This window comes from Mixophyes fleayi, chromosome 6 (assembly GCF_038048845.1).
Source record: "Mixophyes fleayi isolate aMixFle1 chromosome 6, aMixFle1.hap1, whole genome shotgun sequence".
Classification (NCBI taxonomy): domain Eukaryota; kingdom Metazoa; phylum Chordata; class Amphibia; order Anura; family Limnodynastidae; genus Mixophyes; species Mixophyes fleayi.
In genome coordinates this window covers 191,070,734-191,085,042 of record NC_134407.1, presented here as the reverse complement: position 1 = coordinate 191,085,042, position 14,309 = coordinate 191,070,734, and the positions used below count along the sequence as shown (strand labels likewise).

Genomic DNA, 14,309 nt, shown 5'->3' with positions numbered 1-14,309 from the left:
TTCACAATTTCTTCCTTCTTTGGTCTTTCCCAGGGTACGTCTTCTCTCATCCATCATGATAGACACTCCCTGGACCTAGTGTTCTCCCATTTCTGTGCCATCTCCAGCTTCTCAAACTTGTCATTTCTGCTCTTTGGCCACAACCTCCTTTCCTTCTACCTCGTCTTGCCTCCTGCACCCCCACCAGCAACACCTAAATTAACGTGACCGCACCTCTCGCCTATATTTATCCTGTCCTTCCTAATGCTGTAGTCTCATTGTAGAACACAATACTCACCTTAGCTCTAGATATGGCAACTCCAGCCACTGCACATCATACTGTCATTCTAAATCCCATCCCTGGTACTCCAGTGCTCCCATGCAGCCGAGTGGCAATTGAGAAAATCTCACTCCATCGCGTCCTCCATTACAAATTTTCTTGATAAGTACACTGCCACCTCTCTCGCCAAGCAAACTTATTTTAGATCCCTAATATCTATCCAGTCTACCAATCCCTATCCCCTCTTTGCCATTGTCAATTCGCTTCTCTGCCCACTCCAATGCCTTCTCTGTTCCTCACTGTTCATGACTTCACCACCTCCTTCAAAGGCAAAAATGACACCATCTGTCAAGAAATCTACTCTCCCCAGATCAATCACCCACCTTCGCCTCCACTAAACTAGACACCCTCAGTTCTGTCTCTCTTTTTACCGAAGAGGAGGTCTTCACACAACCTATTCCCTTGACCCCGTACCATTCCAACTGCTCTTCAGCTTCCCCTCAATGCTTGCCTTCACCTAGCTCACCTATTCAACCTGTCCCTCTCCACTGGCACTATTACTTCCATCTGGTTTGTTAAAGTTGGAATCCTATGACAAAGAGAGTGACAGAGCCTGTTTAGCTCAGTCCCTCAAACATAAACAACTTTGTATATAAACTACTTTTCTGGCACAAATTTTATAATGATGAATTGTATTATATTTATAACTTCATTGTGTTTATATTTATATTCTATATAATGACTTTTATGTGTATTGTATGGAAGACATTGTAAACGTTAGGTGATTGGCTGGTCGCTATATAAAAGTACAGCCGGTTCAAACATCCAACATGCCTTGAAAAAGATGCCAACTAGAGGGCCGAAACATGTTGGCAGTGGACAGAAGTATAAGCAAACTACCCATCTGGAAGAAAATTGCATGCCAGCTGTTTATCCAGGGATGGTGATTTAACATCAAGACGCTGACATTTTCAATAGACTATGGTAGGAGTGGATTTGCTTCTATCTTATGAGGATTCAATACCATGTTTATTATGCATTCAATTTTTAGTGTGAGTGTGGTTTTATGTAAGGTTTATTACATAGTTTTTAAGGGTATTATGCCAGATTTGTTTTTTGCTTTGTCTTCTATGTATATCGAGAATTACCAAGTAAATGCTTACAAGAGAACAGCTATTTGAAGGAGGAAAGGGGCTACAGCTGAACGTATTGGGTTACATTGAAGTGAATAGCCCTATCTGTATAAAGTAAGTGCAATCACAGGAGGGGCAGGTGATGCATAGAAGTATTACCAAAAAAGCACAACATGTATTGGTAATGAAAAAGTTTTATTAATTCATCCCTTCAACTTAAGTTTATAGGAGGATATTTATGGTGTATGGACTCATACATATTTTAAAATACTACACAATATTAGACCTCTTTCTCATTTTATTTTCATATTTGTGATATCCTCTGGAGTCCTTCTGATAAATCATTTAAGAACTACTTACCTGGAAAAGAACATTGATTTATTGACTGAGATAAGTGTCTACTAAAGACTCATTTTGAGGAATTGTTATAGTATATGATATATATTCTCACTATGCTTTTGAGTATTTGTGCCTGGATTTTTACACCTACAGTATATTGTAATTGTTTGCTTGTGTACAACCACCTGACCCACTTTCTCTCTGCTCACTGTCTTCTCTTTCCGCTAGAATCAAGTTTCCTTGGTCTACACTTTACTGAAACTGCCCTCACTGAAGAGACCAACGATCTACTGAAAACTAGGTCAACGAGTCACCTCCTATCTTATCCTCTTTGATCTCCCTATCACTTTCCCCACACATTCAACCACCATCTTCTGATCCCAACCCTTCATTCCATTGACCTTAACAGTACTCGTCTCTCCTGGGTCACCTCCAATCGTTTTGAATGCTCCTTCATTGTTTCTAATAGGAACATATCCTTTCTTTCTCTATCTGTTGAGGTTCCTCAAGGCTCTGTTCTCAGCCCTTTGTTTTTTTTTCTCTTTATACCTCCATTCTCTGTGAACTCATATGCCTTCTTTAGCCTGTAGTGCCACCTCTATGCAGACGACACACAAATTGAATACTACTACTTTTTTTATCCTGCATGCCCAACTCTCCCTATCTGCCATCTTCATCTGAATGTCCCAATGCTACTTACAGCTCAATATGTCCAAAACAGAGCTCATTATCTTCCTCCCTTCTAGTGTCACAACCCCTCCTATAGTATCCCTTTTGGTTGACTACTTCATACCATCACCTGTTCCCCAACCTCGCTGCCTTGGAGTCATTCTCGACTCCATCCCCAGCACATCCAGTCCATTGTTTCATCGCCTCCTCCTTCAAAACGTTGCCAGAATACACCTTGATTATTGCAACCTCCTTCTAGATGACCTTCCTCTCACCCATCTTTGCTCTATAAAATCTGTCATAAATGCTACTGCTATAACAAGATATATATCGCACCGGGTAGACAACTCCTCTTTACTTACTCATTTTTCCAAATTTATATGATAATTCTATCAACTTATATTTATAACGAGACTTAGAGGACAGGTGCACACACACATATAATTGAACTATATATGTTGAAGAAAGAAAGAGAAGAACTGTGTTTAAGGGGCACTCACAGTCTAGTTTAATACTTATAAATCTTTATTGATATACATTAAAATGTCTCAGTGTAAGAGAAAACTTCTTGTTAAAATAACAATGAAATAGCAAAATATTTAAAAGATGAAAAAGGTAATATGATGAGTTAACAAAAATTCCTCTTAAAATAGGTAGTTAACCACTACCATAGTGCGCTGCTAAATACGTATATAGAGATATAATTAGCCTCCTTACAAAGATGTGTCCTCAAACACAAACTGCTATATGTTTGCTATATCCAGACCTGGGGGTAAATAAATGTATCATACTCCGGTTTCTTCAACTCGCGGGAGTTCGGCGAGATAACAGCTAAAATTTAAAGTGGCGCTGCCTTGTAAAGGCAAGTTTCCCTTTACAAGGCAGAGCCACTTTAAATTTTAGCTGTTATCTCGCCAAACTCCCGCGAGTTGAAGAAACCGGAGTATGATACATTTACCCCCAAGTGTTAATTCTATTAGGATTTAACCAGATCTTATCTAAATGATGAAAAGGCTGATGTTTTATTAACAGCTCTCACATGCTCGCTGGGATAAGCCTGTATAATTGAACCCTTCCTAGTTCAATATAAACATGAAATCTCTGTCCTATGTATAAACTAAGCTATCCCCATAGTGCTCCCTATCTGGGAATTGTCAATATTTGTGACTTCCTATTCTAACGATTAAGCCCATAAAAAGCAAGGAGGATATAATGATATAAATAATATTTGATAATTAGCAAGAGAGCGGCGTGCTACATCGCCGATGCGCGTTTCGCTATTTGTCTTTTTTAAAGGCTACCTTGAAAAAGACTTGGTTGCCTTGAAAAAGACAAATCGTGAAACGCTGAGACATTTTAATGTAAATCAATAAGTATTAAATTCGACTGTGAGTGCCCCTTAAACACAGTTCTTCTCTTTCTTTCTTCAACATATATAAATACTACTGCGCAACTGAACTTTATATCTCTCACCACTCCACATATAATGCAATCCTCTGAAAATCCCTACAATGGCTCCCTACTTCCTCCAGAATTAAATTCAAGCTACTCACCCACACCTTCAAAGCCCTCCCCAACTCCTCCCCTTATTAACTGTTGACCTAGTTGGGAGATACACTCACTCTTTGATTTACTTCTGAAGTATGCCTCTCGTCCTCTGATAACCATCTGTTACTCTCGCCTCCAAGACTTTTCCAGTGCTTCCCTCCACTTACTCTGCTTGAGCAGGTTCTCCCCAATTTTCAACCTTTCAAACTCACTCTCAAAGCCCAAATCTTCACTAAAGCTTATCCTTCCCCCACCTGATACTACTCACCCTGCATGTTCTACCAGCTCCGGTCCCAAGTCCACTCCGAGTATCACTAGCTCCAATTGTCTTAGTGGTGCTCTCTCTCTCTAGACTGTAAGCTCTTCCAAGCTGGACCCTCTCTACTCTTTGTCTCATGTCTGCACCCTCTTGTGAATCTTGTCTTGTTCTGTTTTTTTATGCCATTGTGTTTTGTATGGTTTGTAAGTCTGGCTGCCCAGTGCGGCAGAGTTTTGTGGTGGCTTATAAATTAATGAAGATGAAGGATAAACAGGCAAAGTGTACGCTACAACTGGACTCCAGGGACAGGTAGCCTATGGTGCGATTTGTAATTACACAGATAGACAAAACAGCAGATTGATTTGTAAAGTGTATCAAGCTTGCTAAGGGGGAAATCTCAGTCTACAGCTGCTACCATACTTGTCTACTTTTTAGACCTCCTCTCTGGCAGATCTCAAGAGGGGAGGTCCAAGTGATAAGTGCGGGGGCGTCATTATGGCCCCAACTGGCGGCTTGGTTATGGCGATGCAATTCACATCAAATCATGTAATCAAGCCCATGGATGAAGGAGGGTGACCTGCTCCAACGTGAGAACTCTCCAAAATTCGGGGGATTTCAGAAAATTCCGGGAGAGCAAGCATGTATGTGTAGAACCCAACATGTTACACAAAACCATAGAGGAAGTACTTCACAAACTTATACAGTTTTTGCTAATCTTTTCTCAGGGAATAAAATAGGAATTGAATATAATTTCAAACATCTTAAATATCCACGAAACCTAAAACAGAAGTCTATCCCATATGAACTCATTCATACCGCAGAGGTGGTCTGCTCATTGATGACAATAACCATGTTTTTTTTTTAAAAAAAATATCCAAAAATATTTGGTTATTTACCTTCAAGGCTTTTGAGATTAATTTTCCTGCTCTCCTTCAAGAGTTCATGCATTTCCTTCTTGGTGTATAGGACGGAGCATGCCCGGATGTCGACGTTAATAGTCTTTGCATTTTTTGTCAGGTTTGTGATTGATAGACTAAGACTCACGTCTTTGCCAACAGCATATACATTGATCACCTTAAACTCTGCCAGTATCTCGTTATCAATATCGGGAGATTTACACACTTGGCTCATCATTTCTGCCATGGTTAGCTGTAGACTTCGCAGAAATACCTGCAGAAAGGCACAAAACAAATATGAGACTCATACTGCAATAGTAGAGCATATGTAACAAACAAACCTTTGAAGCTATAAAGCTGGATGGTAAAGAAATATCAGTATATATGATATACAAGACAACTCAACCTAAAATAGATGTTGCCTTACACAAAAAGGCTTCTAAAACTTTTATATATAAATGTACATCGATGGGCACTGCAAGATCTCTTGGCTGGAAATGACTGAGAAATGACAACAGAGCGCCAACCTCCTAAATAACATGTCTACTTTCAAACAATTGGCTTCTATTAAATCTATTTAACCCAACAATCATACATATTAGCCAATGCAACATAGTAGTAACATCTGAGTTTTACTTTATAAGGTGCATCGTTGACTGGCACCCTGTAGAGTAAAGAATATTCACCTCACTTTGAATTTGGCTAAATAATTTTGTATGTTTTATCAGTGGAATTTGGCCATAACTGTTTAGCAGGTATTTCCCCATTTATTTTTGCTTTGCCTGGACATCTACCTTATTACACCCAACCACTGAGCTGAATAAAATAAACACCGTCATCTTCCCTCCGCTATTAATAGACTATAAGCTCTGTAAAATGAGGAATGCATGTTCACTATTACAGAGCAGAATGTCATTCTGCGGAATGGCGAAGCAAAATTGGATAATGAAGATTGTATCACCGGAACTTTGTACCACTACAAAAATAATGGCTTTTATGCTAGAACTTTTAACTGTCTGGCCTACACCCTCATCAGTTGAAACATAATTTTGTGTTACCTTCTCTGCAACTGCTAGCTGTGTATTGTGCAGTGTTAGGATTCAAACACTAGCTAGACGGTGGAGCAGTAGTACTGCTGTAATACATGTCATGTAATGCTCTGGTGCTGCGGAGCACTGTGGCACCTTACAAATCTACTATAGGAATGGATGTAAGATGTATTTTTCTTTCACAATCATTAAACACAGATATGGAAATTCATAGAAACTCCTACAAAAAGGTATTTCTGGGGTCACAATAATACAAATAAACAGAAACATTTCTTAGGCAAATATAAGCGTTATAACTGGTATTGTTTTAACGATTAAATTAATCTTTCAGTTCTGTGAAGGTTTAATAATTTTTACATATATATTAGAGATGCACAAGGTCCTATATTGGGTTAATTCTGGCTAAATTGAGCTATTTATCAAAGGAATAATTTTAAAACAAAATGAATCCAGCAATGCTTCTGAAGATGCCCCGCCAGAGTCTACTAATAGCAGTGGCGACGGGTACACTTGCCGTTAACGCCGCTGCTACGGCACAATGTCATCAGGACCGGAGTAGAGTTGGAAACGATTCCGTTGCGGAAGCACAAAATTAACTTTTCCTAATTGGATTAGGTATTCTTTTGGCTTACAGTATATGTAAAAAAGTCCTTCCTATACTTACAGTATTGTTTCATTCTGCTACCTTCAAATTCCTTCTTTTTTTTTTTTTTTAAATGCTTCCTTCCCTTAGTTTATTTATATCTCATGGGTAAAAAATAGAGCTCCCAGATCAGCTAAGGATTTACTACACTCTTTATTACCACCTCCAGTTCACATATGCAAACTGTTTCTCTATAGAACATCTGCTCTGTAATACTCTCCTTGTTCTCAGTCTGTCCCACGACCATCAAAACTGTAAGTAGTCTCTTCCGGATGCTAATCATATTCACTGGTCATAGTGCTATTTCGTCTAGTGGCCCCTTCACTGTCTTATTTACCTACTCCTGGAGACATCTTCTCTTCTAGGTACGTCATTGCTATACATGGCCATAAATCAGCTCATTGGCAGATCCATTCTTCTACATGTTACTTATGCTACTGTCAATGTATGTTTTCTATATTTCTCTATTGTACAGAGATGTGGAATATGTTGGAACTTTAGAAATAAAGCATAAAACAATTGGACACAAAAATGTACCGTTTATTTCTATGACAGAATAAATAAGTTGGATTTATGACTCTTGCTTTGTAGGTGCAATTAACTCCATAATCTTACTGGGTCAGTTTAATAGGAGCCACTCAACGGTGCTCTGTGCTGTCGGGGGACCCTGCTCTTTCCACCATCAAACTGTGTCTGTGACTTCCAGTTGCCTCCGTTTCTAACCTGAAATCATAGCACTGCCTTTGTCACACAGAGTCTTGCCCACAATCACACGTGTGGACAGTACACTGCCTCCCACAAAATCACAATACTGATCACAGGTACTGCTATACTCATTATTAGCTGATTAGCTACAGGTTGTTCCATCCTTGCCCAGTGCAAAACTGATTATATGTGGCTAACAAGATATAGATCAACAACAAAAAGGTGTCCTGTCCTTAGTGAAACAGACATACACTATAGAAAACAACAAAAGTAGACAAGCTGTCATGCATCAGGCTTTCAGGTTATTTACCCCTCAGCTGTTTTTCTAAGCTTTCCCTACAGTCCACAGGCTTTACTGGTCTCAGGTCTTCCTGCAGGGTGCTGCCCAGTCTGTCTCCACCTCAGAGTTCCCTCTAAAAACAATGCCTGGTCACCGCCATCTTGGATTCAGTCACCTGCTCCCTTTCAGCAAGTCAGAGTGCTGCATTAGCTCAGCTGACCGCAGCCTCCAATCAGGGGAAGCAGTCCCTATAAAAGGACTTCTTGGACCTCTAACCCAGTGCATCATTGATTCCTCAGGTGTCAACCTGCTTTTTAGCAATCTATAGAGTACTCAGTTGTTTCTGCCCAGACAGCGCAGTCTGCAATCTGGTTCCAGTCTGGTCTCCACTTCTAAATCTGATCACCATATTGGTGTTCCTGACTTATTTAAAGTCTCCAATGTCATTCATATTCAGTAACCTCCTGAACTCTCAGCAGCCACCACCACCACCTGTATCAGTTCATTCTCTCCCATGCTAAGAAACCTAATCAAGCCACCCAGCTTCTTGCATGTAATCACAAATCCTGTTCCAGAGTCACAACCCAGCCCGGGTACAGACAAATCCTCAAGCGTGACCCTAGCATTGTATGGTGAGATACTGTTATCATAAAAGTTAAAACTAACATAAAAAAATGAAGTTGCTCATTTTTGCTTGTGTGCAAGAATCTCATTCATATTGATTGTGCATGGCATGTGTCCAATTATGTGTGTGTGTAATTGTGTACTCGCCATGTCTTTCCACAGGAAAGTATGAAATAATGTCTTTGTGTGTGTTAATGGGGATGGGGGGCAGCTATACTCAGGGTAAAGTAGATGTGTAAGGGGTTAATGAAAGGTATCTTATGTGTTTTGATAATTTAGTGCAGTGTGCATGGTTTGTTACTATGTATGGGGAGAACTAATCTTGCTTCTCTAGACAAAGTTTAAGTAATGTGTGCATGTCAAATTCTCCCTATGATGGTATATGTAATATATTGAGCTGTCTCCTAATTTGATCTTTTATTTGCATTCAGCAAGAGTCTTGGATGTTACTTTCCACACACATCTATTTTTCATAGCTACAAAGTAGTACATAATGCACACACCTTTATAGGGATTAATCACCAGAAGTCAATAAAACTATTTTGTAAGTAGTACTGCATAAGATTAGAAATAAAAAGGATTAAGCTTGCATAACCTTCTTTTTGCATAGAATATGTACATATTCCACTAGAGTGCCCATTAGTTAGTTATTTGTTGAATAAGACTGAGAAAAGCAGATAACTTGACACTTGTGTTTTTCTTTCAAAAATTAAAATGTTACTTAATGTTCTTGTGGGAAGCAGTATACATATACCACATAATGAATTAAATTGTGTAAAGAAATCTCCAATCTAAATCTTAGGATGAAATCAGATTAGAACATGGCGATGTCACCTCTCAACCTTTTACACCTGGTTTTTGTCTCTGCTTAGTCAGCCTCTGCCACAAGTCTCCTAATACCTTGGCGACAAACAAACAGCACTAAGGATCCTGCAGTATATTCTGTTCTATTCTTGAAATGTGAAACAATTATGCTCCTATAGGGCAGAGTAGAGTAGACTGCAATTTTGTGTCTTGCAAGTAAAAATATTGCTGCAAAATTATGGCCTAACGTGTAGTATGAGTTTATATTTGCGCAGGACAAAATTCATACTTGCCAACTTGTTTCCGGGAGAGGGGGCGTGATTGGAGGGTGGGAGGGGGCAGGGAGAGGCCAATCGCGTCATTTTGGGCCCGCCCCTGTGACCCGTCATGGGGGTGGGGCCAAAATGACTCGATTGGCCTTGCCCCGCACCCTCCCGCCCTCCAAAATGGTGTGAATCACCAAGAATCGCGTCAAATTATGCGATTCTCTGTGAAACCTGGGATGCGGGAGAAATGCCAGCTCGCTCTGGAGTCCGGGAGACTGACCCAAATTTCGGGAGTCTCCCAGATTTTCCGGGAGAGTTGGCAAGTATGACAAAATACTGTGTAAGAATGCAGCCGCATCAAGGGATGATTAAAACACTTTAAGCATATCTCGATGCAGCCGCATACTAGATATGCCAGCCGTCGTCATCATATACTTGAATAAAATTAAAATTATACAGAAGTGGAAATTGCTCAATTTATAGGCTCATAGCAGGTGCTTGAAAGAGTGGGGTTATCCTAAAAGGAACACACAAAAAAAATCCCCCAGCACACTGCTATAGCCAGCAAAAGACCTGCGATTCCTACTGTAGATAAAAATGCAAAAGTCTTGGTTGCACACATTTGCAAATGTATGTTGAAGTCACCCGCAACTCCACAGCGCTTTTGCTAATAGGGTGGTCCTAACTCTACACAGTGAGTCCCATATATTTGGGCCATAGATGTGTTTTTAAATTGAGAGCTAACTTACCAAAGAGGTACCCCAGAAGCCTCCAACAGCAATACAGCACCCATACTCCCCCCTCAGTTACTGACAGCAACATGCCTCTCAGACAAATACAGAAGTGGAAGTTCAATTAATAGGCTCCTAGCAGGTGCTTGAAAGAGTGGGGTTATCCTAAAAGGGACACACAGAAAATTCCCCCAGCACACTGCTATAGCCAGCAAAAGATCTGCCATTTCTACTGTAGATAAAAATGCAAAAGTCTTAGTTGTACACATTAGTGTCAGTAGCTGAGGGGGAGTACTGGCGCTGAATTAGTGTTTGGAGGCTTCTGGGTTACCTCATTGGTAAATTAGCTCTCAATTTAAAAACACATATGTATGGCTCAAATATATGGGACTCACTGTTTAGAGTTAGGACCACCCTATTAGCAAAAGCGCAGTGGAGTGGCGGGTGGCTTTAACATACATTTGCAAATGTGTGCAACTAAGACTTTTGCATTTTTATCTACAGTAGAACTAGCAGGTCTTTTGCTGGCTATAGCAGTGTGCTGGGGGAATTTTTGGTGTGTTTTGTTCCTTTAATAAAATTAAAATTGCAAACTTCCACTAAAAATTTAAACCAGCCTAAGCGTTCATAGCCTGGGCTGGTTACCACTAATGAGAAGAGACAAAGGCAAAAGTCACATCAAGCATCAGGCTGGTCTGGTCACACTAAAACAGGGAGAGCGGAGCTTAGAGTCCAGCTGTTATATTGGGAACCAGCCTCAGGCTGGTCAACTTGCGGCTGAGTTGCTAAAGGAGATTGGGTTCACACAAAAAAATAAAATAAAAATATGTGCTCCGCCCAAGGAAAACCATCCACTGTGGTTCTTCCCAACCTTTGTCCAGTGGGTGTTGGGGGTAATACTTTAAACTTTTTTTTTTTTATTATTTGAGAATACAAGTTCCAGCAAGCACTGGCAGCCATTAATTGCTTGTACAACTAAAATTGTCAGTATACCCATGGCGGCCAGAGCATGTTGGTGGTTGAAGAACTACAAGTGCCAGCATGTCCTGCATGGCAGAGCCTGCTGGGACCATTAGTTCCAAATAGTAAAGTAACAGACCGTGCACACCATACAAAAATACAGTCATAAAAATCCCTCTTTAACATATTGATTGTACTCTTAAATCGTTTGGGATCGTATTTTCTTTTGCCCTGAAAGTGTTAAAAATCTCTGAAAAAAGACCTAGGACTTGCACCTAGCAGAGCCTCAGCATTAATTAATAGGAAGGGGCCTGTCCATGAATAGCCAATCGGAGCCGCTGATTGGCTGGAACATGAGAAAACTGCTCTGATTGGCTACTCGGGTATAGACCCCCCTGTGGACTATTTAATGAACTTTTGTTTTATCAAAGGAGTTCAGGGCTCAATTAAGTTTACAAAATGAAAATTTTACATATTGTGAATGAAGTATGTAAAATAACATATTTGAAGATAATCTATAACGTGTAAGACAAACAAAGAGGGCTGTGTTTATGATCCACATCTAGCATGAGCTAGTTCATTATGAAAATTATTTAAAAAAGAAAATCAATTTATTGTAAAGGTTTCTGTGTAAAGTTTAGCTGCATAGTCCCATACTGGATGACCAGTATGGAAAAAAGATCCACCCATTTTCTGAGTAGTACATACGGGGGTATTCAATTGTTAGGGGGGTATTCAAGTGTTAGCGTTAACGCTAACAATTGAGCGCTCGAAAAATCTTACCGTTAATATGGTAATTACTCGCGGAATTTCGGGAGCTGCGAGCTCAAATTCAGCCCGCTGGCAGCGAGTAAGTACCGTATTAACTGTTTACGTGCGCAAAATTACCGTATAATATGAAGTTTTTTTCGAGCACTCGTTTTTTTGTGTTTTAGCGCGTTAAAACTAACAATTGAATACCCCCCATAGTGTTAGATCTGACTTTAAGGTCTATTTAAGAGATATGATTAATGCAATTATTTTTCAGACAAACTAATTGACCGGGTATATTTTACTATTGCTGTTGATCCAATGCTGCACTCATTTACTCTTTCCTTTATCCATTCCTCACCTCTAGACTTGTTCCTTTAGATTTGTAATGTTAGCCCTGTGTCACAGACTAATGATTTCAAAGATAACTATCAGGAATACAGATGTAACTATGGGGTAGCTATGTAGATCAACTGAGAATAATCCTGGAGTGGCTTAAATAAGCTGTTATACTTTTTTTTTTTTTTATTTGAGTCAAATATTCTATGCTTTTATTAACAATCCGTTCAATTAATCCCAGTAGTTTGTTCAGCCCAGTCATTGACTACTAATCGTATGTTTCAGTGCTGTATGTCCGTACCAAGTTTCATGTTTCGCTCACTGACCATCTCATATAGTACGCACACGTTTTAGAATGCATTATACAATGTGTGTACGGTGAACCTGTTAGAAGTATGTAAGCTTTCAGCTGCGTGACTATGAACGATCACTTGTGATCATGGTCACAGGATCTTAATTTAATGTCTGAGGCATTGTAGTAGTAACTACTAGACAGAGAGGAAGGGGCATCATTTTAAATCAGATTTTCTCAATATTGGCATGCATGTAAATAGCTGTACACTGGAATTAAGTTTTTACACATGCTACACTATTGTTAGATTTTAGGCAGGACAGGTTTACTTTAAATCCATTGTCTGGGTATCTGCTTTCTGTTTTTTCTATTTACAAGTGATCAATTTAGTCCACATAATGTATTTAGGAAAACAGTCAAAGTAAAACACACAAATATACCTACAGATCACATTTAAGCAATTTCCTTGTGTAAATTGGACCAACAATAAACATTGTTAAATTTTAACAGCATTGTAAATAGTTCACCTGGTTAGTTTATGCTATAACTTCAGGGACTGGCTGTGCTGGGGGCAGTGGGGGTCCCATAGTGGGCTACCTTAAACCGGACTACTGGGCTACCTGCATTTTCTTCCTTTAAACTGTTCCTAATAGGTTGCTGAGCAAGTCTCGACCCCCCCCAGGCTAAAATTTGCCAGCCAGCCCCTATATAACTTCACCTTAATATAATCCTATAGATAATTATATGTAATTAGATAATTGCAATGATTAATAAGATTATGGTTCACAAAGAAGTAGTAGTTATATAAAGAAACTATGAAATGTTTTGCTAGGGGCAAATCCATAGATGAAGATTTTAATCTTAGTAAATTCCCTTATAAAAAATGTTTGCAAACCGATGTTAATATCACTATTTAACAAGATATATTGTTGCTAGCCGATGCAGTATCCTTTATGGGCTTTTATTTGTAAGAGTAGAAACATTTTAGTATACCAGGATTACTGAGAACTTTGTTATCTGAATGTAGATCTCTTATGAGCACAAGAGGTATATTGGCTGAGTGCTAATCTTATTATATATTTAAAATGGATAAAGCTAGAATCTGAATCCTGCTGATGCTATTTGATCTGTGATAATGTAAATTAAAGTAAATACTAGAAAATGTGAAAGTCGGTATTTGCTGTAGGTAAGGCAGGGTGGAGGCACTTTTGTGTAAAATTACTTAGATGTTTGCAATTTAAACTCTTCAAGGGTATATTTACTAAACTGCGGGTTTGAAAAAGTGGAGATGTTGCCTATAGCAACCAATCAGATTCTAGTTATCATTTATTTAGTATCTTCTACAAAATGAAAGCTAGAATCTGATTGGTTGCTATAGGCAACATCTCCACTTTTTCAAACCCGCAGTTTAGTAAATCTAGCCCTTCAGTCTTGTAACTCTCATGTACCTTGTGACTGCCTACCTCTCACTGTGTTCTCCCAGGTAAAGGACAGATGATAGACCATGGATGCAGTTTCTACTATTTTTATTTATTCATTGTCCAGCATCCATTCATTATGTATGTGGTGGAGCTGTTCTCTCTAGGGACCAATGATCCCTATTACAAGTGTCCCTTCACTATTACTTGTCCTATGCTCCCTACTGGGAGAGCAAATCACTCCTCAGGACTTGGTACAGCGGAGATACCTACATAGGGTCTACTTTACCACGTTCAGTCAGTCCCAGATGCCACTTTGTGACGGGATTCTTTTTTTCCCCATTT

The 14,309-nt window shown here is 39.4% G+C and overlaps 1 protein-coding gene across 1 annotated transcript in view; it reads right to left on the bottom strand.

Moving 5' to 3' along the window:
* Positions 1-14,309, bottom strand: part of LOC142095416 (protein-glutamine gamma-glutamyltransferase E-like) — a 41,399-nt gene that overhangs the window by 11,032 nt on the left and 16,058 nt on the right. Inside the window, exon 3 of the mRNA XM_075178363.1 lies at positions 5,104-5,377. Coding sequence (XP_075034464.1) covers positions 5,104-5,377 — 274 coding nt within the window. The remainder of the gene's footprint in view (positions 1-5,103; positions 5,378-14,309) is intronic.